We start from the raw sequence: 27,894 nt of genomic DNA, 5'->3' as shown, positions 1-27,894 counted from the left end.
CGGTGGCGGGACCTCCGCCATCAGACGAAGATTTTCCGCCCGCCAAATTAGGATGGCAGGGGGAATCGCACCGTGACTGTGGCAGGCGCAAAGACCCCCCGCCACGGATCCACCACCCACAGGCAGTTGTTCCAATTGCCTGGCGGACCGTCCAGATAGCGTAAAATGGTGGCAGTGCCTAGCAGGCACTGTACGCCAGATTACGATGCCGCAGCCAGCCTTTATGTGGTGGGTAAACCGCCATTGTTGAAAGGCTGACAGAGAATGCATTTGGGGGCCGAGTTGCGGGCCCCCCATTTGTTGGGGGGATGGTGCACTGTAGGGGTACCCATGGTTCCCCTTATATTTCACTGCACTAAGTGGCAGGCACTGCGTGGTGCATGCCACGTAGTGCAGTGAAAAGCACGATGTTTAGCAATGCAGTGAGTGCTCCAGCACCCACGACAATGTTAACCATGCACAATGCGACTGTCACAGTGGCGGTTGCATCGTAATCTGAGGTGCAGGACCACCGCGTTGCAGGTGGGCAGTCCCAGGCACTGCTACAGTGGTGGGCAGACTCGAGTCCGCCCGCCATCGTAATGACCCCTAAGTTAAAGGGACAATACTCTTATTGACGTGTGAAAGTACCTCCAGTACACACTAAAAATATAAGAGATTCACAAGTTAATGCACATTATCTCCCACAGCCAGCTTGATTACTGAACCTTAAAACCTAGCCACTAAGAGGTACAATTTCAAACATTTTGCTCTGGGTTAGCATCGCTAACCAGCACAATATGTTTTTTTACCATTTTACTTTCGAGCCAAAACTTGTTTTGCCTTGTAAAGTACCCTAAAAGTAATGCAAAGCAGCGCAAAACATTGCTTTGCGTTACTTAGCCCCAAGGGGGCAGTACATGGGTGGCACATGGGCGTTCCCAAGGCAATCACTCAAGCCTTTTGACGCAAAACCCTATCTACAAATATTTGTAGACAGGGTTTAGCACCAATAGTTAACGTCACCTGAAAGGAAGCATTAAGAGGAGAAATGTTTTAATTTCTCCTTTCTTTTCCTAATTTACATGCGTGCTGCACTGTGCAGCACAGATAGAAAGTGGGGAAAATATTTGCACTTGTCTAGGCATAGTATTGTGTACAGGAAGGATGACCTTCCTGTACAAAACCTATGCTAGACTCAGGCATGCACCCCAGCACTATGGAGTTAAGTTGTTTGCATGCTGCACGGTCGTTGAAATCAGCGCCGGCGCTAGGGAGAGGGGAGTAGATATGGTGCTCTCCTGCTCCCTCCCGGTCACGCAGTGGCAAGGCTAGCCCATGTGCCGCCCATGGTGGTTCCTGCGTTTGCTGCCCGCATGGGGAGCTGCTGGCGATTTCTGCGACGACTGCAGGTAAGATGGGGGGCGTTGGGTGGTGCTTGCGATTCCCGCGATGGCCGCAGGTAAGGGGGAAGCTGCCGCCCCCAAAACTTGTACCACCTGCCCCACCCCCCTTGGTACGCACATGCAGTCAAGCAATGCAGCGCAGCAATTTTGGCTGCTGCGCCGCGTTGCATGTCTTATTTGAAAATCTGGCCCTACTAGTAGATGTCATCTTGGGTATACGCGGGATGCCAGACTTATCTGCTTCAAAGGAGCATTAGTTCAATAACTCAGACAATAACAGGAGTCAGAGCCTTAAGGGAGATTCATGCCTTCATGCCTTGTCTTTATGTATTTGGTGACATCTTTACTTGTCTTTCTTTAGCGCACTTTAAAGCATAGAAAGCTTGCATGCCATGTTCTTCGAGGTCTTTCATGCCTTGAGCAAACTGAATATTGTTGCCAGATAGTTATACGTGTTTGGAATTGTGCTCCATAATTACTAAATTCATCTTTAACTGAAAATTGCTGACTTTACGCTGAGGACATTTCGAAAAAGCCATTAACTATGGTCTTTTGTTGGCTAATATTTAGACACCATAAGTTGCTGCAGTTTTCATGTATGTAAGATTTGTTTAGACCTTATTAATTTGCTGGAAAATATGTGTATGTCATCTGCACCCTGCTCTCCTCTTTACGTTCTCTGTTTAAAATCCGCTCCTCTGTTCCCCTCCACCCTTCTCTCTCTCTCTCTCGCTCTCTGTCTCCCTCTCTCTCTCTGTCTCCCTCTCTCTCTCTCTCTCTCTCTCTCTCTCTCTTTCTGTCTGTCTCTCTCTCGCTCTCTGTCTCCCTCTCTCTCTCTCTGCCTCTCTCTCTCTCTCTCGATGTCATTCTGTGTCTCTTGAGCCTCTTGCTCGCTTTCTGTTTGTCCTTCCTTTGTTTCTTTGTCTCCCCGCTCTTCCTGCCGCCCCCCCCCCCCCCCCCCCCTCCGCTTTTGTCCCTGGGTGTCACTCGCTTGACTGTGCCCTTTTGTCTCTTTGTTTTCTCAGACCGCAAAATTCTTGGGTGAAGAGGACGGCTCTGTGATGACCCAGCTTCTCAACATGGGGATGTTCAAACAGTAAGGAGTGGGTATTTTTAGCCCCTCTCTCCTGGGCGCGCGACAAAGAAATGCTGCAGCCGAGGTGGCCTGCTGCTTGGAGCGTGCTCCCGTGCTCTCTGCGTCACCCACGCCCTCCCCCGACCCTTTCTATGCCTGCGAGTTACTGCAGTATCTTGGTGCTCCGACACTCTGCCAAAGTATGTAGAAATCAAGTTATCTATGAAGTGCTGAAAGTTGAGCTGGCTGATTCTATGCAACATCACTGTCGTCACATAAGTGATCTAAGGCGCAGAGAAATAAAAAGATTGGTTTAGGATCACACATTTTGACCAGAAAGAAGCCAGTATTGTACCTCTGGTTTCCTAGTTCCAAGTCAATAATTTAGCTACTTGACTATAAATCTGTGTCTGGTGGTTTAGTGGACTAATGCATCCCCTCAAGGGGCCTGTGTCTGACCTCATGGTCACAGGTTCAAATCCTGGTGGGTCCACTCGCCTTTCATCCTCTCAGGTCAAGAAAATTAGTAATGTTGAGTAACAATAAACTTCTGTTATTCTCGCCAAGATATCCTTTGGTGAATGTGCGCTTTACAAATACACGTTATGTTATTGTATGGAAGCTTTATGTGTACTGTCTGGTGAAATATTTCACGCGAGCAAGATGATGTCCTTAGCCACTTCCCTCAATCCAACCAGGAAGGATTACTTCTGGCTCTCGTAAATTGTTGATGTCAGATAGGAAAGGGAGCAATAGAGGGTCCTTCAATAGTTTCATGTCAACATTAGAATATGTCGCTGAGTTCATAAATTCGATTTGTTGCACAGTGGCTTCAAGACTCTTCCTTATGGAGAGTTCTCAAGACTCTCTACTGTGTTGTGGCCCCACACCCTGCATTGTACTCTCACACTTTGGCCAGATTGAGTATTCCTGATGACTTTAGTGGAAACCCACAACTGAAACTCCAAACGCCGTTGGTGGGCTCTTGGGCTGTGTGGATATCGACCAAATTCATAAGCACAGCGTAGGGCTGCAAAAATATTGAAGACCTGAAGATGAAGAAGTTATTAGTATTATTTATGATAATTTAAGCTTGTATAGTGCAACAGGTACCCACACTGGGTACCTGTTGGCACTTATGCCAAGTGGGGTGCAACCAGAGTCAACTCACTGAAACAACCAGGTCTTCAGATGATTAAGAAATGCAGTGAATGAAGTAGATCTTCTCAGTGAGGGCGGTATATAATTCCAAAGTTTAGGGCCCGGGTAAGCAAAAAAAGTCCGCCCGTACGGGTCAGTTTAACTGGACAAAGGTTGAGATCACTGGATCGTAGGACACGAGCAGCTTGGTAAGATCTCACAATATCGTAAAGGTGCTGTAGGGCGGTTCCGGATCTGGCTCTGTGCACTAAGCCTTGAATTGAATCCTTTTCTCAACCTTAAGCCAGTGCAGCTCCTGCAAAAGCAAGGAGACTGATGTCCTCTGGGGGAGCCTGTGTAGCAGCCTGGCTGCTGGTTTGTTGACCAATTGCATGTTACCGCCTATCACTTCTTACCTTCATTGTACACATCTACTGGTAGCGATAGGAGGTGGGGGTATCATTGGATGGCAGCAGCGCATTGGATATGATGGTGCATTGATGTTTCTGTCTGCTCTCTTTCATAGGGTGTCGCTGTTTGATTACCAGGCCATGTGCAAGGTGACGTATCACCACCACAGCGGCGCGCGGACCCTGCTTAACGTATGTATCACTGCAACTGTGTCACAGACCGCTTGACTTAACGATATCTGCGTACCTCTTTTAGGAAGCCTCCTGTGTTACCCAGCCACATTGAGCAAACAATGAACTTCAGTTCTAAACAATGACGTTTTGCAGGGTTGCCCAAAAATTCACAACCAAGTAGTCAAAGCAGGATTTGTTTCATTGCCCATATCAGACACTACGCTGTCGACACACTGACATCTATGGCCCCATCAATGACTGACCAGTCTCTGGGACACCACTGTCTGCAGATCTATCTATCATGCGGCCTATTAGTTTCTAGCTACTTTCGGACACAGCAGTCTACAGACTGACATCCGCAGCTCCATCAATGTCTAACCAATCATTTACACACCACAGTCTACATACTGACATCTGTGGCCTCATTATTGCCTAATCTGCCCCTCACACACCACTATCTACAGACTGACATCTGAGACGTCATCAGTGTCTAACCGGTCTCTGAAACACCTCTGCCTACAGACTGACATCTTTTGCCCCAGCATCATCTAACTGTGCTGTACACAGATACTGAGTACTGTTTTGGAACTGCTATGTCAATCTAGTCTCCCGACTTCCGAGTCTGGTCCTGCGCCATGGGTTACATTCAGTCTCTTCTTTGGCCTGTGCTCGATGTACGCCAAAGGGATCAGGGATTGCAAATCTTCTACTAACCCCCACCCATGGTAGGCATTTTCTCTTTCTTCTCGTACCAATGCTAACTGTCTGCAATGAAAGACCGACACCAAAATCACGTCTGCCCACCTTACTGCACACCTCACACGACCGAACATGAACTACCTCAGCGGTATCCTGTGATAATGACATTAACACTGGCAGTGTAGAGTAACCCTTTTTGTAAATGCAACTGGTACACAGATCTCCAATCAGACAGGGTTCTTCCTTTTCTTCCTTTAAAGACCAACTAACACTCCAGCATCACATAGTTCAACAGTGAGCATCTGAGACCCTCACATTCCAAGTTCTAGTGAGCCTCACGCTATATACATGATTCTGATTGAAGGAACCACTTCCACCATTTTATAAGCAACCTACACCTACATTCACATTCAGGCTTCACACATACAGCCACACTCATGCACACCATAAGGCCATTCTACATAATGTGATGTGAAACATTGAAGGCGAATATTACTGCAGTTGTAACACCCATTTGGAAATCTTGTTTGAAATACTATTAAACTGTACTCTAGTAAACACCATCATCAATGGATTGTGATCTTTCTAGTCAAATAATTAACTTATGTATAGCCCACGCCTCTACCGGAGCCTCTCTTTACTGCAATAGGTGGCAACACAGAAAAAAAACACTGCTCTTGCACACAATAATATATCCAAGTACACGGACTGAGGTTATTAACAGACTGCATGTTTTCTCAAAATGTTAAGATATGGTGTTCTATATCTGTGTTATATATATGTACATATATTGTTTTGTATATATGTGGTCACCACTGTGGAGTTATGGGGCTCGATTCACAGAACTAACTTAAGACAGAATCCTAAACTTACTACTTTTGGTATTCACACAAAGGCATTTAGTAGTCTTAAGTTAGGATTTTGTCTTAAATTAGGATTTTGTCCTAAATTAGTATTTTGTCTAAAGTTACGATTCTGTGTTACGTTAGGATTTTGTCCTAAATTAGGATTTTGTCTTAAATAAGGATTTTTTCTTAAATTAGGATTTATTTCCTAAATTAGGATTTTGTCTTAAATTAGGATTTTGTCTTAAATTAGGATTTTGTTTTAAATTAAACTTAAGTTTAACTTAAGTTTGTCTTAAATTTACCATAAGACAAAATCCTAATTCAAGACAAAATCCTAATTTAGGACAAAATCCTAATTTAAGACAAAATCCGAATTTAAGACAAAATCCTAACTTAAGACAAAATCCTAACTTAAGACTACTAAATGCCTTCTGTGAATACCAAAAGTAGTAACTTTAGGATTTTGTCGTAAATTAGTTCTGTGTATAGGCCCCACGGTCAGGATCTAGTTACCATAAGAAATTGACTTTTTTGGCTTGCTAATATCTTTGACGCCATTTGACGAATCTTCACAAAACATTCCAAAATAAAAAGTTCATCTACCTCGACTCCTTCTTTGAAAGTTTTGGAGTGATTCGTCAAATGGGTGGGAGAGAAAAAAAGGGGTGTGGGGATCCCGAAAGTACCCCAAAACTTAATTTCCTCATGCACACCGATCCCACGAAAATGGCTGAATAGAATTACAGCAATTGTGGCAGAAAGCTAGATCTTACTCCAGAAAGCATCCTTTTTGAGCAGGCATTGGTAACTTTTCCTTTCCTACCTCCACTCCAACGTTACAAGTGGAAGTTAGCCTCCTCAGTAATGTAATATTAGTAAACTGATCCTGGAAGGCTGGAGACATCATGTACTCAATCCTTAAATGGTGAAAAACCTCAAGCACTAATACAGTTGCCCAAAGCCGTTCAATCATATCTAATTATTTAATCATCCTTTATCATCCTGGACAAGATAATAAACTTAGCAAAGCTCAAAAACAACAAAAGCCCCTGCTCTAGGAAAATAGCAATAAAGTCTCTGTAGTTTCTGGTTGTGGTAACAATAGTAAAATATGCACATCGACAATGTTTCAAAGTCAATAGATAGCGGTGTGCCAAGAAAGAAATTTGCAATGGAGTAGAATCCTTGTTATGGAAAACAGTTTATTGTTCCTCTTGTTGTGGCCAACACGTGTTTCATCGCAGGGAAACAAACTGCGAATCTTCAGGGCTGGGTATAGATACAAAAGATGCATTTGTATGGTTGTTCTACATGAGCGAAGCATAAAAAGTGGTTGGTGAACCCTTCGTGATAAAAAGCGGGCATGCCATAGGGTGACATAGTGTCATACACGTGTGACTTGAAATCTGTAGCACTGGTGACTTCAGTGTATGTGAATGGTGATGTTCTTTTTATCGTGATTATACAGATTGTGTGGAAGTGACTTCAGACAATCTACAGTTAGGTCATTCTAAAAGCAGACACATTGACCAGTGTGCGTAGATACACTTTAAATTTAAGAAAATATCGGAAGAAACATAAGAATTGGTAGAAACGAGTGAAAAGTGTCTGTGCGTGGATATCCCCAATCCATCCTGTCCACAGCCAAAAAGAGACTCAATAAAATCACGAGACCAGAGACACTCAAATGTAACAACTCTAACAAGGCGAAAGATTCCACAGTGAGGATGATCACTGAATTTAACAGTCTACACAGACCAATTCGTACTAGCATGACCAAACACTGGAATCTTCTTAAAAATGATCCAGTACTCAAGGATCTCATTCCTCCAATTCCCCAAATAACTTTCCGCAGAGGAAGAACTCTGAGGAACAGACTCAGTCCAACTGTTCCAAGAACAGACACAACTCCGGACTGGCTGACACAACGCAGTAAAGGGTTTTTCAAATGCGGCTTTTGTGTAATGTGCAAATGGGCGAAACACAAGACAATGAAATGTATTGGTCCCAATGGAGACACATATGACATCAGAGTGAACATCAACTGCACTACGAAATATGTAATATACATAATTGAGTGTCATTGCGGAAAACAATATGTGGGTAGCACAATAAGGTGTCTAAAGGACAGGATCTCTGAACACATGAGAGCGATACAAAAACAAGACCCTAAATATCCTGTTGCCTTACATGTAGCCAAATGCCAATCAACCACTGAAGATTTCCGCATCAGTTTTTATGGCATTGATACAGTACCCATTCACATAAGGGGTGGTAACCGTGAGCTGGCTTTGAGACGCAAAGAAGCGACCTGGATCATGCGTCTGCGCAGCATTGAATTCGGTTTGAACTACGACCCTGAGATGCAATACTTCCTAGGGGACTAAACTAGGACAAGTCTATAAAGACAACTTAAATAACTTAAAAAACCCATTTCCACATTACAACAGTTTCAAAAATGTTCTCATAAGACTCAACCCTACCAATATACCACAACATGCCTGCAAAACATGTGGACATAAACGCCTTTCTTATTGTTGTTTATTTGAACTATGCTTATTTAACTATATGTACTCAGTGTATTACTGTGCTTTACATTTATGTATTTTGCTGTCAAATCGCCTGCTGATTGATACACTAGATAACACCAAACACTTCTATCATCTGAACCAGGAATCTTAAACTTAAACAACTCCTAACTAGCAACCAAGCACTGATTCTTGGTTTCCGTATAATTTACACTGCTTATCAGAACACCGACTTGCTAATAAATACTGCCTATCAGAACACCGACTTGCTAATAAATACTGCTAATAAATACTGGTTTTCTCCCTGTAACCCGATTACCGGTGGTTCACCCTTTCCGTTACTTCAGTTGTAGTATTTTCTCTAAACACAGCCAATAGTTCAGCTTGTAAAACGACAAGTCGCCGCTCTAGTTTCTCATTAACTTTGAGGGCAAAAAACGGAAGCAAAGCTTAAATAGACGTCCCCACTTCCTGTCAGGTGACCGTCTTCGAAAAACGGCGCCGGGAACCACAGGAGGGGGAACGAATCTAACCAGGTAAATCATCTAGCTTTACATACCGGCCAATTCGCTTCTTTGAAACACACCGAAATAGAATAGAAGAGAATTACACCACACCGCTTGGTTTTTCATTACTCTCTCTACAGGTGCACCCGCCTGACTTCCTTTTTCGAGCGTTACAGCTTCAATCTATTCTCCTCCCGGTCATGGCCCCCTTATGAGCCCAATAAGGTACGAGTATATGTCTACGGTTTCCTTTTTCCTGTGGATACTAATTCCCATAAGGGTTCGTCATGTTCACATGATACACATTTTGTTTACCTATAGGAACTAACTAACTACGCGTTTAAAGCGCATTCTCCACACTCTCGCCCTCCTGGGCGTTGGCCACATCACTAATCCCGGCTTTTTTCTCTTAAAAGGGTGAGTTACTTATTTTGTGTTCAAATATTGTCAGAGATTAGGACTTGAACTTGGCCTCGCTTTAATCAAACAACCCACAACCACCAAGAAACGTGCTCGAACTACTGCAACGAAATGCGTGTTCTTGACAAACACGTGATAATTCGCGTCTGGTGTTCTGATACGAGATATATAAGTGCTTTTTCCAAACACACCTTTGTAGCAGATATCCTCCTTTTCCGTGCTAGCGCTCACGTTGACCAGTGGCGTACGGAATGATCGTTTGTTTCTACAAAATATGTTGACACCACCACATGGCTGTACAACAAACTAATAACTGGAGCAGTTCTTACGTGTCCTAAATACCAGGGGATGAGCATCAGCGCTCCATCTATCTGTATCCACTGTCGTGTAAATCGACAATATCCATTAACCAATACAAAAACCTTATAAAACCTTATAACACCCCTTTCTGTATTTATAACAGGATATTCAACTTTTGCCGGTCGTACTTTATAAAATTGTCGATGTTTTCAACAAAATGTTTTTACAAATATATTGGTTGAAAAAGACTCACTAAAAAGTCACTACAGGTTACAATGGGGTGTATACCTGATCACAAGCACAGACACTTTTCACTCGTTTCTACCAATTCTTATGTTTCTTCCGATATTTTCTTAAATTTAAAGTGTATCTACGCACACTGGTCAATGTGTCTGCTTTTAGAATGACCTAACTGTAGATTGTCTGAAGTCACTTCCACACAATCTGTATAATCACGATAAAAAGAACATCACCATTCACATACACTGAAGTCACCAGTGCTACAGATTTCAAGTCACACGTGTATGACACTATGTCACCCTATGGCATGCCCGCTTTTTATCACGAAGGGTTCACCAACCACTTTTTATGCTTCGCTCATGTAGAACAACCATACAAATGCATCTTTTGTATCTATACCCAGCCCTGAAGATTCGCAGTTTGTTTCCCTGCGATGAAACACGTGTTGGCCACAACAAGAGGAACAATAAACTGTTTTCCATAACAAGGATTCTACTCCATTGCAAATTTCTTTCTTGGCACACCGCTATCTATTGACTTTGAAACATTGTCGATGTGCATATTTTACTATTGTTACCACAACCAGAAACTACAGAGACTTTATTGCTATTTTCCTAGAGCAGGGGCTTTTGTTGTTTTTGTGCATTTTGTGTGGATTTCTGATCCACCTTTGAGCGGTTACGAGGGATTACCGCCCGCCCCTTTGCCTGGAAACTGATACCTTACAACACCACAATACCCTGCGGTCACTCGGTTGCGCGCCTATCCTAATCTGGAATACCTTAAACCCTCCCAGTAGATCAATAGCTTATTGATTTCCAGTAAAGGCTGCCCCCCGTAATCTTACTTTTCACGAATCACATCTCCACATCAAGCACATCGACTTAGAATCAATTGAAAATATCTCTACACCAACATGGATAGAGATAAAATAGCAGCAGATTTGTTCGAAAATCTAGCCAAAGGCATGCCTACTCACACTGCTACGGCGAATGCTGGTCCCCCCCGAGTGGAGGGCCTTAAAGATAAATTCAAGAAATTAGAGAGACTAAAAAAACAAGAGAACTCACGCTGGTGGGACTCTACGACCCTAAAACAATACATGCGTCTAAAACAAATACCGAGAGGCTTGCGCTCCAATACGTTCCCAACATATGATGATCTCGATCTAGATCTAGTGAAAAAATGGGAAGAGTCTGTTACTAATAACTCTTTTGCCCTTATGGACATTCTGATAGAAAGTGCAGATCGCAAGTCCAGCAAACTACTGGGGGAAATTGCGATACTGGAGCAAGAAATTAAAGACCTCAACCTACCAGAACCAACTGTGAAAAATTACACCATTTTGGATGAGGTATTATTTAAACATCAGGAAGAAATAAAAAACAGGAAGGCCAGACAAATAAAAAGAGATGACGCAGACTACCGTAATGGTCGAATTTTCACCTACGATCGGAAATACGACTCTCTAATTCGACCATACAACCCCAAGAAAAGTGGCAATATTGCATCCGCCCCAAGTTCTGTCTCATCCAGTAATGCTTCACCTAATTCAGCAGGTATAAGCGAACCCGATCGGGACCTACTAGACACCAACAGTACCCCTTTTTTAGTGGAGCTAGAAAGGATGCGCAAAGGGAACAAGACCCAACCCCAACGAGATACAACAGATCAAAGACCCATAGAGGCAGCAGGGGTGGCAAACGAAGATTACAGAAAAAAACTGAGGTCAGGAACAGCAAGGAAATAGAGAGCGGACACAACGAGGTCCAAGTAATTAACCTTTCCTCCTTTCCTCTAACTCCCGATATGACCAATCTCCTTTCCAGGGGTTTGAATTTCAATCCCTTTTCAATAGGAGACACATGCCAAACGAAAATAGACCTCTTTAAATTTGTACGGAGCCTGAAATTGAAAAAGTATTTTGCTGGAAAAACCACAAACACAAGAAATGTTAAAAATATTCCTGATGTATTAACAGACAATGTGACTACAATAAAAGATATACAAGCAATTCACCTATTGTTATCTATTACTGAATGTGAAGACAGCCCCGTAGAGATGGGACAACTTTTAGAAGAATTGAACATAGACACAGATCTGGGGGTTGTTAGTGGCTTGAAAAACAAATCCACTTGGACACCAACACTACCAGGTGGCAACAACATTGACAATTTCCACAAGCGAGTTCTTGATGACATCAACAAACTCAACACAAAAAAACTCAATGAAACATTTACATTTAAAGATAACCTCACCAAAGGAGAGCGTCTTGCCCTCGCCACACTAACACAGACTTCCACGATTGTGATCCGCGAAGCGGATAAAGGAGGGAACATTGTGATCATGAATGCAGACGATTATAACAATGAAGTACTAAGCCAATTGGCTGATACCTCTTGTTATGAACCGATCACACTCAACCCAATGGGCACTCTAACAACATCAATTAACGACCACCTGCACAAGTGGAAAGAAGATGGCTTACTGAATGAAGAAGAATACATGTACCTCAAGGTACACAAACCGACATTTCCATGGCTTTACACCCTCCCCAAAATCCACAAAGATCTCCCCTTCCCACCAGGCAGACCCATTGTCTCGGGCATAGGGGGCCCTACTGAGAGATTGGCAGAGTATGTGGATTTGTTTCTAGGCCCACTGGTCAAAAATTTACCCTCATTCATTCAGGACTCCAAACATATACTGAGTGTACTAAGTGACCTAGAATGGCAACCCAACACCACCATAGTGACTATGGATGTGGTTGCCCTATACACGAGCATCAATCCTGTCCTAGGTATAGAGGCTATAACACGGGTTCTGTCCAATAGACCGGCATCCCTGTGGGCACATACCCAAATGTTAACATCTATGATGACCCTTATTCTCAACAACAATTTCTTTATGTTTCAAAAAAGCTGGTACAGACAAAAACGTGGAGTAGCCATGGGCTCTAAATTCTCGCCATCTTTTGCCAATCTGTTCATGGGTGCTTTTGAAACCGACCACATCTGGGGCACCAAGGGCAGCGAATACACAGACTCCATACTATTTTGGGGACGTTATATTGATGACTGTATCTTACTGTGGACAGGCTCAGACGAACTTCTCCAAAGTTTCTTCGAACATCTTAACCACAACGATTGGGAACTGAACTTTACCATGAAGTTCAGCAAAACCAATATAGAGTTTCTAGACCTGGAATTCTACGTCCACGACAACAAATTACACAGCAAAATTTACAGGAAACCCACGTCGTGCAATGCTATTCTTCGAGCGGACAGCTACCACCCACCACACCAGATCAGATCAATACCTTTTGGTGAATTCCTCAGAGCCAGAAGAAACTGCAGCAAGGACAGCGACCTGGCTGATGCTGTACAAGACATGGAACGGAGATTCGAAAGACGTGGATATCCCCAATCCATCCTGTCCACAGCCAAAAAGAGACTCAATAAAATCACGAGACCAGAGACACTCAAATGTAACAACTCTAACAAGGCGAAAGATTCCACAGTGAGGATGATCACTGAATTTAACAGTCTACACAGACCAATTCGTACTAGCATGACCAAACACTGGAATCTGCTTAAAAATGATCCAGTACTCAAGGATCTCATTCCTCCAATTCCCCAAATAACTTTCCGCAGAGGAAGAACTCTGAGGAACAGACTCAGTCCAACTGTTCCAAGAACAGACACAACTCCGGACTGGCTGACACAACGCAGTAAAGGGTTTTTCAAATGCGGCTTTTGTGTAATGTGCAAATGGGCGAAACACAAGACAATGAAATGTATTGGTCCCAATGGAGACACATATGACATCAGAGTGAACATCAACTGCACTACGAAATATGTAATATACATAATTGAGTGTCATTGCGGAAAACAATATGTGGGTAGCACAATAAGGTGTCTAAAGGACAGGATCTCTGAACACATGAGAGCGATACAAAAACAAGACCCTAAATATCCTGTTGCCTTACATGTAGCCAAATGCCAATCAACCACTGAAGATTTCCGCATCAGTTTTTATGGCATTGATACAGTACCCATTCACATAAGGGGTGGTAACCGTGAGCTGGCTTTGAGACGCAAAGAAGCGACCTGGATCATGCGTCTGCGCAGCATTGAATTCGGTTTGAACTACGACCCTGAGATGCAATACTTCCTAGGGGACTAAACTAGGACAAGTCTATAAAGACAACTTAAATAACTTAAAAAACCCATTTCCACATTACAACAGTTTCAAAAATGTTCTCATAAGACTCAACCCTACCAATATACCACAACATGCCTGCAAAACATGTGGACATAAACGCCTTTCTTATTGTTGTTTATTTGAACTATGCTTATTAAACTATATGTACTCAGTGTATTACTGTGCTTTACATTTATGTATTTTGCTGTCAAATCGCCTGCTGATTGATACACTAGATAACACCAAACACTTCTATCATCTGAACCAGGAATCTTAAACTTAAACAACTCCTAACTAGCAACCAAGCGCTGATTCTTGGTTTCCGTATAATTTACACTGCCTATCAGAACACCGACTTGCTAATAAATACTGCCTATCAGAACACCGACTTGCTAATAAATACTGCTAATAAATACTGGTTTTCTCCCTGTAACCCGATTACCGGTGGTTCACCCTTTCCGTTACTTCAGTTGTAGTATTTTCTCTAAACACAGCCAATAGTTCAGCTTGTAAAACGACAAGTCGCCGCTCTAGTTTCTCATTAACTTTGAGGGCAAAAAACGGAAGCAAAGCTTAAATAGACGTCCCCACTTCCTGTCAGGTGACCGTCTTCGAAAAACGGCGCCGGGAACCACAGGAGGGGGAACGAATCTAACCAGGTAAATCATCTAGCTTTACATACCGGCCAATTCGCTTCTTTGAAACACACCGAAATAGAATAGAAGAGAATTACACCACACCGCTTGGTTTTTCATTACTCTCTCTACAGGTGCACCCGCCTGACTTCCTTTTTCGAGCGTTACAGCTTCAATCTATTCTCCTCCCGGTCATGGCCCCCTTATGAGCCCAATAAGGTACGAGTATATGTCTACGGTTTCCTTTTTCCTGTGGATACTAATTCCCATAAGGGTTCGTCATGTTCTCATGATACACATTTTGTTTACCTATAGGAACTAACTAACTACGCGTTTAAAGCGCATTCTCCACACTCTCGCCCTCCTGGGCGTTGGCCACATCACTAATCCCGGCCTTTTTCTCTTAAAAGGGTGAGTTACTTATTTTGTGTTCAAATATTGTCAGAGATTAGGACTTGAACTTGGCCTCGCTTTAATCAAACAACCCACAACCACCAAGAAACGTGCTCGAACTACTGCAACAAAATGCGTGTTCTTGACAAACACGTGATAATTCGCGTCTGGTGTTCTGATACGAGATATATAAGTGCTTTTTCCAAACACACCTTTGTAGCAGATATCCTCCTTTTCCGTGCTAGCGCTCACGTTGACCAGTGGCGTACGGAATGATCGTTTGTTTCTACAAAATATGTTGACACCACCACATGGCTGTACAACAAACTAATAACTGGAGCAGTTCTTACGTGTCCTAAATACCAGGGGATGAGCATCAGCGCTCCATCTATCTGTATCCACTGTCGTGTAAATCGACAATATCCATTAACCAATACAAAAACCTTATAAAACCTTATAACACCCCTTTCTGTATTTATAACAGGATATTCAACTTTTGCCGGTCGTACTTTATAAAATTGTCGATGTTTTCAACAAAATGTTTTTACAAATATATTGGTTGAAAAAGACTCACTAAAAAGTCACTACAGGTTACAATGGGGTGTATACCTGATCACAAGCACAGACACTTTTCACTCGTTTCTACCAATTCTTATGTTTCTTCCGATATTTTCTTAAATTTAAAGTGTATCTACGCACACTGGTCAATGTGTCTGCTTTTAGAATGACCTAACTGTAGATTGTCTGAAGTCACTTCCACACAATCTGTATAATCACGATAAAAAGAACATCACCATTCACATACACTGAAGTCACCAGTGCTACAGATTTCAAGTCACACGTGTATGACACTATGTCACCCTATGGCATGCCCGCTTTTTATCACGAAGGGTTCACCAACCACTTTTTATGCTTCGCTCATGTAGAACAACCATACAAATGCATCTTTTGTATCTATACCCAGCCCTGAAGATTCGCAGTTTGTTTCCCTGCGATGAAACACGTGTTGGCCACAACAAGAGGAACAATAAACTGTTTTCCATAACAAGGATTCTACTCCATTGCAAATTTCTTTCTTGGCACACCGCTATCTATTGACTTTGAAACATTGTCGATGTGCATATTTTACTATTGTTACCACAACCAGAAACTACAGAGACTTTATTGCTATTTTCCTAGAGCAGGGGCTTTTGTTGTTTTTGTGCATTTTGTGTGGATTTCTGATCCACCTTTGAGCGGTTACGAGGGATTACCGCCCGCCCCTTTGCCTGGAAACTGATACCTTACAACACCACAATACCCTGCGGTCACTCGGTTGCGCGCCTATCCTAATCTGGAATACCTTAAACCCTCCCAGTAGATCAAAAACTTAGCAAAGCTGTAACCTTTCCTTCTTCCCATTTTCCCTATTGTACAGTACTCTACACAAGTATAAAGATATTCAATTAGGCATGTTGTGACGCCATTTTCACATAGTAAATATTCCCTTAACATACATAAAGTAATAGAGCTACCAATCAGTTGCTCACCTGGGGGTTCGGGGGGGGGGTGATACAGGTGTACTAATATGCCCCTCACTGCATGTGTATGGACGATCCTCATGCAGCAAATGTGAAGTAAAAAAAATAAGATTGTAACAACATTCACTGGACTCCCAACTACAGTCGTACCTGCCCCCTTTTTAAAAATAACCGATTGATGGTTGGACCTCAGATATTTGAAGAGTAAGTTCTAAGGCCCTCACATTTCGAAATTCCAAGCTCCTTCCCTGGTCAGTCCCTACAAGTAGCACTTACACAGAACACACATGCACGCATGAATGAGCACACACATTCTCAGTCTCTTTTTGTCCTCTTTCTATTTCTCTCTCTCTCAATCTCGCTCTGTGAAACTCAGAAGCACACTAAGCAAATACATCCACACTTAAGCACCCTAAACACACAGACTTGCTTACATCCCTCCAATCATGATGCCACACACTCAAAGGCCAAATGGGCAAAGTCAAACTTAAGGAGTCTTGCAAAATAAGAAGTTGTCATTCCTACAAACCGCGAGGCTCCCAACCACAAGACCCAGCCCAGTATTTAATTCAAGTCACTAAAAAGAAAAAATTTATCCCAGGGAGGTCTCCTTGTAAGCTACTTCTGTCGTGGGCCAGTGCCCTTTAATACAACTTCTTCGGATACGAAGTAATGATGGCTTTGTAGTAAGAAATTAAGCACATGTTTAAGTAATTATTTGCTTTTTTGGTTGGAGGTTTTTATTTTTAGATTTGTAAAGAGCTCATACTTTAGAGTTTGAAGGCAGTTGACAAAGACGGTGTGGCCAGCAGAGACTAGGTATTCCTCTGCAAGGCATGGTTGTATTTCCCTCAATAGTACAATGGTTGGAGCTAACCATTTTTCTGACATGGCCTTCCACAGATATTTGAGTTAGTGGGGTACCCAGTATTGTAACTTAGCATGTAATGGAGATAGTTTCACCATTCTTACTGAGCAGTAGCCGGATTCTGGAGGAACATTGTCACATCTGATTGAAGTCTTCCTCTTGGGCTTCACCCCGTCCACCTGGGACGACTCCTGCTGGCCCGCACCATTCGGAACCCCCTATTCCCCCACAGACCACGCACAAAACCTCAGCAGCATCCTGGATTCCTTGCTCTCAATGAACATCCAAATCGGCGTTGGCTTATCCACCTGCTTTGACACGCTCCAACTGCTTTGCAAGATCTTCAAGTAGATCTCCACAGAGTCCAGGAAAAGGGTCACCTATGCACTCGTCAGCAGCAGCCTCGACGACGGCAATGCACTCTACATCAGCAACACCCAGAAACTCCAAAAGAAACTGCAGAACATCCAGAAACCCTCCACCAGTCTCATCCTGAACATCCCACATCACCGGCCACCTGAGAGACCTTCACTGGCTCCCAGTCAACAAAAGAATTACCTTTGAGCGCCTCACACATGCCTACAAAGCCCTCCACAATGCCATACCTGCATACCTCAACCACGCCTCTCCTTCTACACTCCCACCAGACATCTCCGCTCCGCCCAACTGGCCCTAGCCACCATCCCATGTCTCTGAAAGACCATGGCTGGAGGAAAATCCTTCTCCTACCTCGCTGCGAAGACCTGGAACTCTTTGCCTCTTCATCTCAGGCAATCACCATTGCTGCCCAATTCAGGAAGGACCTCAAGCCCTGGCCAGTGTGGAGGGTAAATGTTTTTGTGAATTTACATTAACTTGTCAACTGTTCATTCACTGAAATAAATGAAAGGTATCATGTGGCACAATATAAAACTTCTAAATAAGCAATAGCTATATAAATATACCATTTAATAATACATCTTGGTGAATTTAGAATTCAATTAGCCCATTAATTCAGTGACTCACCAAAGTATGTTTGACATTGCTAATGTTGCTACCAACATACTCAATTTTGGATTCTGGAACCACTGAGACAAAACATTTGTTCTACGTTTTACTATTTCCTAACACTGCCACAAGATCTTTCACTTCTTGTGGACAAAACCAGGTCCCTTGATTCCTACTCAGTCTCCAATGTGAATTGCCAAGATTCTGTGGCTATCATTCCCAGTACTATATTTTGTCTGCACTGCAGTCCTTACCTCCACCACTGGCTGCCATTTTTACTGCATCAACAGTTTTCCTAGACATCAATTCTGTGTTTAATTTGGACCCTGCAACCCTAACTCTCAGTGATGTAAAAGGGGATACCCCTGTTCTTATGGCCTATAACATATCATCAATCGGTTCTTTCCAATGCAACCCGTTGATAAGTTCAAGCTGTTGTTGATCCTTGATGACTCGGTTCACCCTCTCGACTAAACCATTACTCTGGGGATGGTAAGGAATTTAAAATGCGCTTTATGCCTGATTTTTCAAGGAAACGTTTCATTTCCTTGGATACAAGTGCCATTATCAGTCACTAATTCCTCAGGAACTCCCTCTCTCAAAAACACTTCCCTGAAGAATTGAATGACTGCATCCAAATGTATGTTGTCAGCAAACTTTACTTAGGGCCATTTAGTAATATAGTCTACCAAGACTAAAGCATGTTTGGGTGTGATACCTGCAAACTTGAAATGACATTTTACTTATTACATATTGTTAACTATGATACGGTTGACTGGATAGGGACATATCACCTCTGATTTATCAATAAGGATGCACATGCAACAATCACAGACATAATGTTCAATAGTTTTGTCCACCTCGGGTCACCAAAAATCCTCTTTACTCTACACTTCATGGCGCGAATCCCAAGATGACCTTCATGCACCAAAACCAGTACTGTTTTGTGTAGGCACCTCTGGACGATCAGCTGTCCATTTTTAACCAATATGCCCCCCAGAAATCGACAATTCCTCCTCCACTCTCCTGTAGGGAATTAATGCCTAAGGGGTTTATTTGGTAATAGGCTGATCATTTACAACAAACCTTGCTACATCCTGAAGTTCCATGCCATTCAACACTGCTTCCAACCACTCCTGCTCAGACAGAGCCCCCTTCATAATGTCATTAATTAAACTAACAACACACACCATCTCAAGATCATCCATTATTTCAGGTGATTCTTCACTCCCCTCCAGTGGCAATCTAGACAGGCAATCAGCCACATAATTGTTAGCACCTGCCACATATTCCAACTTGCAATTCTTGAAATCTATATCGTCATTTGGCAATGTGCGGGATAGCTCTTCTGCCCCCTTTCTTGGTGAAAAGACCCACTAGTAGTTTGTGATCCTTTCTCAAAACAAATTCCTTTCCCCAATAAAACAAAAAAAGTTTTTAAAAAATTGCACTCCCTAACACAAAGCCAAAGCTTCTTTTTTTTAATTGTATAATATGTGACTTCAGCTCCCTTAGAGTTATAGATGCGAAAGCAATTGTTTTGTCCTGCCCATTGCCTATTTTTTGCATAAGCACTGCACCATTACATGCATTGGTGGAGATGATACACAAATCTTTGATGTCAAAAGTTGTAAGAGAACGAGCTCTCACAATTTCCTTCTTAACCAACTAGAAATTAATTTCACATTCTTCGTCTCACACATACCTCACAATTTTAAGAGCCTCCGCAAGCATGCAGTTTTATCTGAGAAATTGTTAACAGATTGGCATAATATTCTACGAAGCCAAGGAATGAGTGAAGCTGGTTTTTGTCCTTGGTACACTGTAGATGGCTTCTAGAATCTTCACTTTTGGTTCAACCCCCTTGGCTGACACATGATGACCGAAATAATCCACACCTTCCTGGCAAAACTCACTAGCCTTAATGATCTCTATCACACACCTCACTCTGTAGTCATGTTCCGCCTATGTCTCACCAAATATCAAGATGTTATCTTCAAAAACTTGACTTCATTGGTGTTCTTAAATAAATTGTTCATTAACCGTTGGAACACGGCTGATGCTGACGCCAGACCAAATGGCAGACATGCATAGATAAATGCTCCTATAGGCGTACTGAACGATGTGAGGTATCTGGAATGCACGCTCAACTCAACCTGATAATAAGCAGAGGCTACATCTAGAGGCGTGAAGAATCTAAAACCACCCAAAGTTGTCAGCATTTCTTTGATGTTTAGTAGGTGTTGGGCATGGCTTTGTCGCCACTGAAAGGAAGCTCAAGAGTCTGTGAAGAGAGCAGTTCATTTGTTATCCTGTCAGCTCAACATTCCAGCAGCAACTGCCAACAGAACCCCCAGATTCCATGCATGGAACAAAGAACCTTCATATCTCCCTACATTCCATCCCAACATGATCATTGGTCATTGACTGCGTGAAGGGTGCACAGTCAAAATATCGATTCCTTAATATAGACCTACAATAATATTGAGTTGTAAATATCGAAGGTGAAGAATATCGAGGTCAAGAATATCGTTGGACAGAATATCGACCCTAAGGTAAGTAATATCGAATTTTTTTATATCGATGTAAGTAATATCGAATTTAGTAATATGGATATCAATTATATCGATGTCACTAATTTCGATGTTACTAATATCGATATTTGTTTGTTGTTATGTATTTTATATGTATGTGTTATATGTTTTTGTTAAGTAGTTTATTTGTTTTAAATTATATGTGTACTATTTATTATATATAAAACATTTTATTTTTAATTAAATTTTATGTTTTAGTACTGGAGCGGGTTGTGGGTTTATAGGGGAATAGGGTGGGAAGTAATTTAATTATATTAAATTAATTATATATTTTTAGTAATTGTAAATTAATTTTAATTAATTTTTGTGTTTAAGTTCTGTAGCGGGTTGTGGGTTTATAGGGGAATAGGGTGGGAAGTAATTTAATTGTAATTAAGTAAATATTTATTTTTGAGTGGTATTGATAAATATTTTATTTTTTATTAATTATTTTAATTGGTAATTAATTTTATGAATTGGTAATTAAGGTTTGTAATTTGTAATTCCATTTTGTAATTGGTAATTAATTTTTTTAATTGGTAATTAAGGTTTGTAATTGGTAATTGCATATTTTAATTGGCAATTATTATTTTTTTTAATTGGTAATTAGGGTTTGTAATTGGTAATTACATTTTTTAATTGGCAATTAATTATTTTAATTGGTAATTAAGGTTTGTTATTGGTAATTGCAATTTTTAATTGGTAATTATTTTTTTTAATTGGTAATTAAGGTTTGTAATTGGTAATTACATATTTTAATGGGCAATTTTTTTAAATTGGTAATTAAGGTTTGTAATTGGTAATTACATTTTTTAATTGGCAATTCTTTTTTTAATTGGTAATTAAGGTTTGTTATTGGTAATTACAATTTTTAATTGGTAATTAATTATTTTATTTGGTAACTAATTTTTTGTAATTGGTAAATAATAATTTTTATTGTTAATTATTTTTTATTAATTGGAAATTAATTTTATTAATTGGTAAATAATTTTTTTATAAAAAATATTTTTTATTCACAAATAAATGTACTGTTTACCATTTTTTAATTGTTAATCAATTTTTCTTGATTAATATGTTTTTTGTTTAGAAAAATATTTTAGTGTTCAATATTATTTGGTTATTTATATTTATTAATTAATATTTATTGATATTTATTGTTCATTTATTGTTAAATAATTATTTAATTGTAATTATGTTTTTAGTATTTATCAATGGGGATTAGCAAATGATGTAGATATTTAAAAATAAATATTTTAAATATTTTATTTACAACAATTATTTATAAGTTTGTTATATTTAATTTCTACACTATCCAATGCTTTCCCTACTGTTGCACTCTCTGGAGTGGGAATAGTAATTTTTACCCCTACGATATCCAACGCTTTTCCTACTGTTGCACTCTCTGGAGTGTGAATAGTAATTTTATTCCCTACTCTCTGGAGTGGGAATAGTAATTTTTACCCCTACGCTATCCAACGCTTTCCCTACTGTTGCACTCTCTGGAGTGGGAATAGTAATTTTTACTCCTATGCTATCCAACGCTTTCCCTACTGTTGCACTCTCAGGAGTGGGAATAGTAATTTTTACTCCTACACTATCCAATGTTTTCCCTACTGTTGCACTCTCTGGAGTGGGAATAGTACTTTTTACCCCTACGCTATCCAACGCTTTCCCTACTGTTGCACTATCTGGAGTGGGAATAGTAATTGTTACTCCTACGCTATCCAATGTTTTCCCTACTGTTGCACTCTCTGGAGTGGGAATAGTAATTTTTACCCCTACGCTATCCAACGCTATCTTTACTGTTGCACTCTCTGGAGTGGGAATAATAATTTTTACCCCTATGCTAGCCAATGCTTTCCCTACTGTTGCACTCTCTGGAGTGGGAATAGTCATTTTTACCTCTACGCTATCCAACACTTTCCCTACTGTTGCACTTTCTGGAGTGGGAATAGTCATTTTTACCCCTACGCTATCGAACGCTTTCCTTACTGTTGCACTCTCTGGAGTGGGAATAGTAATTTTTACCCCTACGCTATCCAAAGCTTTCCATACTGTTGTATTCTCTGGAGTGGGAATAGTAAGTTTTACCCCTACGCTATCCAACGCTTTCCCTACTGTTGCACTGTTTGGAGTTGGAATAGTCATTTTTACCTCTACGCTATCCAACGCTTTCCCTACTGTTGCACTCTTTGGAGTTCAAATAGTAATTTTCACCCCTATGCTAGCCAATGCCTTCCCTACTGTTGCACTCTCTGGAGTGGGAATAGTCATTTTTATCTCTACGCTATCCAACACTTTCCCTACTGTTGCACTTTCTGGAGTGGGAATAGTAATTTTTACCCCTACGCTATCGAACGCTTTCCTTACTGTTGCACTCTGAAGTAGTGTGGCTCACTGGTTAGAGGCGGCAGACCCGAGAGCAGAGGACGGCCCGGGACCAGGGTTCGATTCCCGGCGCGGCAGGTTTCTGGACCAGGGTCAGCGGACTCGATAATTCTCTCGCCTCGGTGCCCACTCTGATCAGCGATCACACTCGGCAACTCTGGGCATTAGCTTGCCTCATCTTCACTAACGGCCCCACCAGACCGCCGGGGATGCCTGGTCTCACCCTGGAGATACCCATTAAGGGACCATCTCTCAGGGAAGCCAGGAAGGGTTTCTCAGCGGTCGAAGCGCCTTGGGACCCTACGGGTAAGTAGTGCGCTATATAAATGCCTATACATACATACATACATACTCTCTGGAGTGGGAATAGTAATTTTTACCCCTACACTATCCAACGCTTTCCATACTGTTGTATTCTCTGGAGTGGGAATAGTAAGTTTTACCCCTACGCTATCCAACGCTTTCCCTACTGTTGCACTCTTTGGAGCTGGAAAAGTAATTTTTACCCCTACGCTATCCAACGCTTTCCCTACTGTTGCACTGTTTGGAGTTGGAATAGTAATTTTTACCACTACGCTATCCAACGCTTTGCCTAATGTTGCACTCTCTGGAGTGGGAATAGTAATTTTTATCTCTACGCTATGCAACGTTTTCCCTACTGTTGCACTCTCTGGAGTTGGAATAGTAATTTTTACCCCTATGCTATCCAACGGTTTTTCTACTGTTGAACTCTCTGGAGTTGGAATAGTAATTTTTACCTCTACGCCATCCAACGCTTTCCCTACTGTTGCACTTTTTGGAGTTGGAATAGTAATTTTTACCCTTACGCTATCCAACGTTTATATAATTAATTTTAAAAATATTAAAAGTATATATTTTTTTTATTTTTTACTTTTTATTTATGTTTTTGTTTTATGTTTGTAAATGTATTTGTAATTTATAATATTTTTTATTAATTTATAAATCAGTAAAATAATTATTATAACTTATTGTTAAGTACAAATATATCATATATTTTCTGTATATATTTAATTAATGTATTATTTATTAATTTTAACCATTATTAGATATTTTTAACCATGTTCATTTTATTTATTTGTATTATTTACTTTATTTTAGATTTATATTTTAACAGAAAAAAAACGATATTTTTAACATCGATATTTTTTATATCTATATTATATTTTCAATATTTTTGTACTTACCATGTTGTAGATAGGATGTCGATATTCTTGCCTTCGATATTTTTGCATCGATATTCCTGTGGTCGATATTTTGTAGGTCGATATTTTTTCAGTGATCCTGCGTGAAGACTCTTTGATGCATAGGGTAAATAATGGGACACTGTTAACTTTCGCTACTGATGCCTCTGTGGAGGCAGGGGTGATGCATGCAGAACAAGAAGCCACAGCCAGAACTTTCTGAGTTCTGTGCGTAGCCAAAGGACGAGCCAAGTGGTCTCTCGGGAAAAGGGACCAAACCATAGAGCAGGGTCTTCAGCCAGATACCACAAGCCATGGGCAAAAGCCAGGTCCTGCACCCAGAGTTTTCTGGGGACAGTTGAAGGCCAAGTCCAGGTGTCCCTAGAACTGAAGTTGAAGTTTGGGATGCAAGGCCTAAATGAAGGATCTGGCTGAAGCACAGGGTCTGCAGTCAAATTCAGTTGACTAAGAGCTTTCTCATACTTATCTCTGAAAGTTTGGAATTCTTTCACCCTTAATCTCTGGTCGGAACTTACCTTTAGAAAATTCAGTAAAAGCCAAAAAATAGCTTTTTTAGTAAACCTGCTCAGTGCCAGGATACCCAGAGTGGGTTATAGCTCGTGCTGTATAAATATTCACCATCATCATTAGCTCAGCAACACTTCCACTCCATAGAGGGCCTCCCATAAGGCCTGATGGCCAAAGTGGCCTTTGTGCAGTCATGAATAGTTTGAGGGGAAATTATGATGACATTATTCACCGTAAATGCAAATATAAATGTCTTTAAAAAATTGCAATATAACCATAAAGTCCTTTCAAATGGATCCGAAATTTCAATGTTTTTAGAACAAACACTCCTTTAACAAAGTGTTTTCAATGAATATACATATCTGTATCTCTGATCATTCCATGCTTTTGTGAATTTATAGGACACTAATTTATGTGGTATAAATAAAAAGTTGACAATTTCAGCATCCAAGTTCTAAAAAAAGATCCAAGCCCTTCGCTTTGCTTCTACAGAGTGACACAGAAGATGTATGAAGATAGTGAAGGCTCTGTGAAAGCTGTGCAAGCAGTTTCGTTAGATCTCTTGATGGCTGTATAATGGCAAACAAAATTGAATTTAAACGTGTTTTGATGCAGCCAGAGCAGCGATGATGATGGGCTGTACACGGGTGCCAAAACCTTGGAATAAATGACTACAAAACTTTGAAAAAGGACAGAGTGCAAGAAAAGCTTAGCTGTATCATGCCATTCTGTGGTGGAAAACTGTTGCAATTGCAATTGTTGCAAATGCATGAAAACATGAAGAAGTCCTTTGAGGGCAGGAAATATCTTGGTCTTATTCAGGAAAACACACATTCAGACATATTGTTTAAGTTTCTGCAGGTCAGAATGCATGGTCCAAGATTATCAGGCTTGGATCTGCAGCATCCTCCTTTTCTAATAAACCAAAGAGCGGTGTGCCTAACTAAGGCAAGAGTCAGATGATCCTACCATGGGTTGAAGGAAAGGGCTCTGCAAGTCATTCTGACAGGATCAGGAGTGGCTGAATGGATGCCTAAGGTAATCCTACAAGTTTATTTAATCAAGTTCACCAGGATTCTCAAGTACATGGGAATCAGAGAGACACCATGACTCGGGCAGAAATAGACAAGATGGTCCTGAATGAGACGCCTCATGTATGGTAAATCCTTCGCTTTTTCCACAGTAATGGACTGAAGGCACCAGGAGGGCTTAGGTTGGTTCTCGACCTAAAAGGGTCAGTAAGTGAGTAAGAACCACTGTTGGACCGGAAATCCTTGGCGTGGTTGTCCCCCAACTTTTGGCCTTCCATCCTCCTATTTGTGCTGTTTTTGTTTTTGCTGGCTTTAGGACTCTTCGTACTTTACCACTGCTAACCAGTGCCAAAGTGCTTGTGCCCTCTTATTTAAAAATGGTTACATTTGCTTACACTCACTTGGCACATTTAATTTACTTATAAGACCCTAGTAAAGTGGTACTGCATTTAAACTGCCATTTTGACCTGGCAAAATAAGCCTTTTTATAGGCCTAAACCTTCCTTTTTAATACATATAAATCACACCTCATGTAGGCCCTAAATAGCCCAGAGAGCAGGGTACAGTGTAGTTAAAAAGTTGGACATGTACTTTTAAGCTTTACATGTCCTGGTAGTGAAAAACACTTACATAAATGTTTTACTACTGCAAGGCCTATCTCTCCCATAGAATAACATTGGCCTGCCTAATTACATTTAATAAGTGCTAACCTTCAAGTGGGAGTGTCGAGTTTGGTGTCTAAAGATTTGTAATGTAAGCAATCCCCTTTTTAATGGTATAGTCGGATTTTAAGTCATAACTCTGGTAATGCCACGCTTTCTTGTCCTAACCATTTGGTGCCTCCATCCAGGGTGAAATACCTAGGTGTAGCTGCCGTTGGTCTTTGTGTATTGCTCCCAGATAGTTAGAGAAAGGAGAATAAGTGTTGCCAGGATGGGCCATCTCCGACTTGATGAGGGGGAGGCGATCTCAACTACCACACTTGTGCATCACAAAAGCTCTGCCTGGGCACACTTACAAAGGGTTTGACACTAATCTTTGTGACCCTGGACAGGCTGAGGTCACAGTAGGGAGGCAGCCTATGGGGGTGGAAACCTCCAGATCCTTCTCCTACTTCAAAGTAGGCAACAGGTATAAATGAGGAACCATCAGGCCAAGTCTGGACCTATGGAAGACTCAAAAGGACTGCTGTGCAACTCTGCAAAAAGGACTGCTACTCTGTTGCCCTGCTGCTTGATTGAGAAGGACTGGACGGAACTGCATCTTGAACCTAGGACCACCAGAGTGGCTCAAAGGGCTAATTGGCCGTCATCCTGATCAGATCCTCAGGGACAGAAAAGGCTCCAACCACCATGAACCCAGCACATGGACTCTCTCTGTTGTGAGTCCTAAAACCCCCTACCCCCTCAAGTGGTGCCACCCCAGTCTTGGACTCTTGGAAGTGGGCTTAAAAGTGCTCTGCAGGCCAGCTGTGGTCCTGTGGTCAGAACCAATGCAGTGCGATACAACTCCTCGCATCTGCACTTTGGAACCAATCCTCACATCGTAGCCCCTAGTCTCCTTGGAGATGCCACTGCGTGACACATCCTTGAGGCAGACCTTCGCATTGCAATCCCCTCTTTGAGTGTATCCTCGGCGATGACACAGAACTCCGCATTGCAGCCCCACAGCTTCTTCTGAACCGCTGGTGCACGACACATTTGTGATGCAAGACTTCTCATCGAAATCCCCTCATTGGCAGCATCTTCGACAATGCGCAGAACTCCACATCAATGCCCCCAGCTCCTCAGAACTGCCTCTCTGTGCAACGCATCTTTGTTTTGGGATCTCGCAGCTCTCTG

The 27,894-nt window shown here is 41.5% G+C and overlaps 1 protein-coding gene across 1 annotated transcript in view; it reads left to right on the top strand.

The window, feature by feature from the left end:
* LOC147668214 (voltage-dependent calcium channel subunit alpha-2/delta-4-like) overlaps positions 1-27,894 on the top strand; it is a 987,093-nt gene that overhangs the window by 829,097 nt on the left and 130,102 nt on the right. Inside the window, exons 32-33 of the mRNA XM_086948696.1 lie at positions 2,411-2,481; positions 4,127-4,202. Of these exons, the coding sequence (XP_086804822.1) occupies positions 2,411-2,481; positions 4,127-4,202 (147 nt within the window). The remainder of the gene's footprint in view (positions 1-2,410; positions 2,482-4,126; positions 4,203-27,894) is intronic.

Source organism: Lissotriton vulgaris, unplaced genomic scaffold (genome assembly GCF_964263255.1).
Source record: "Lissotriton vulgaris unplaced genomic scaffold, aLisVul1.2 SCAFFOLD_214, whole genome shotgun sequence".
NCBI lineage: Eukaryota > Metazoa > Chordata > Amphibia > Caudata > Salamandridae > Lissotriton > Lissotriton vulgaris.
The sequence above is the reverse complement of the archived record's forward strand: the minus strand, read 5'-3'. Positions and strand labels throughout refer to the sequence as shown.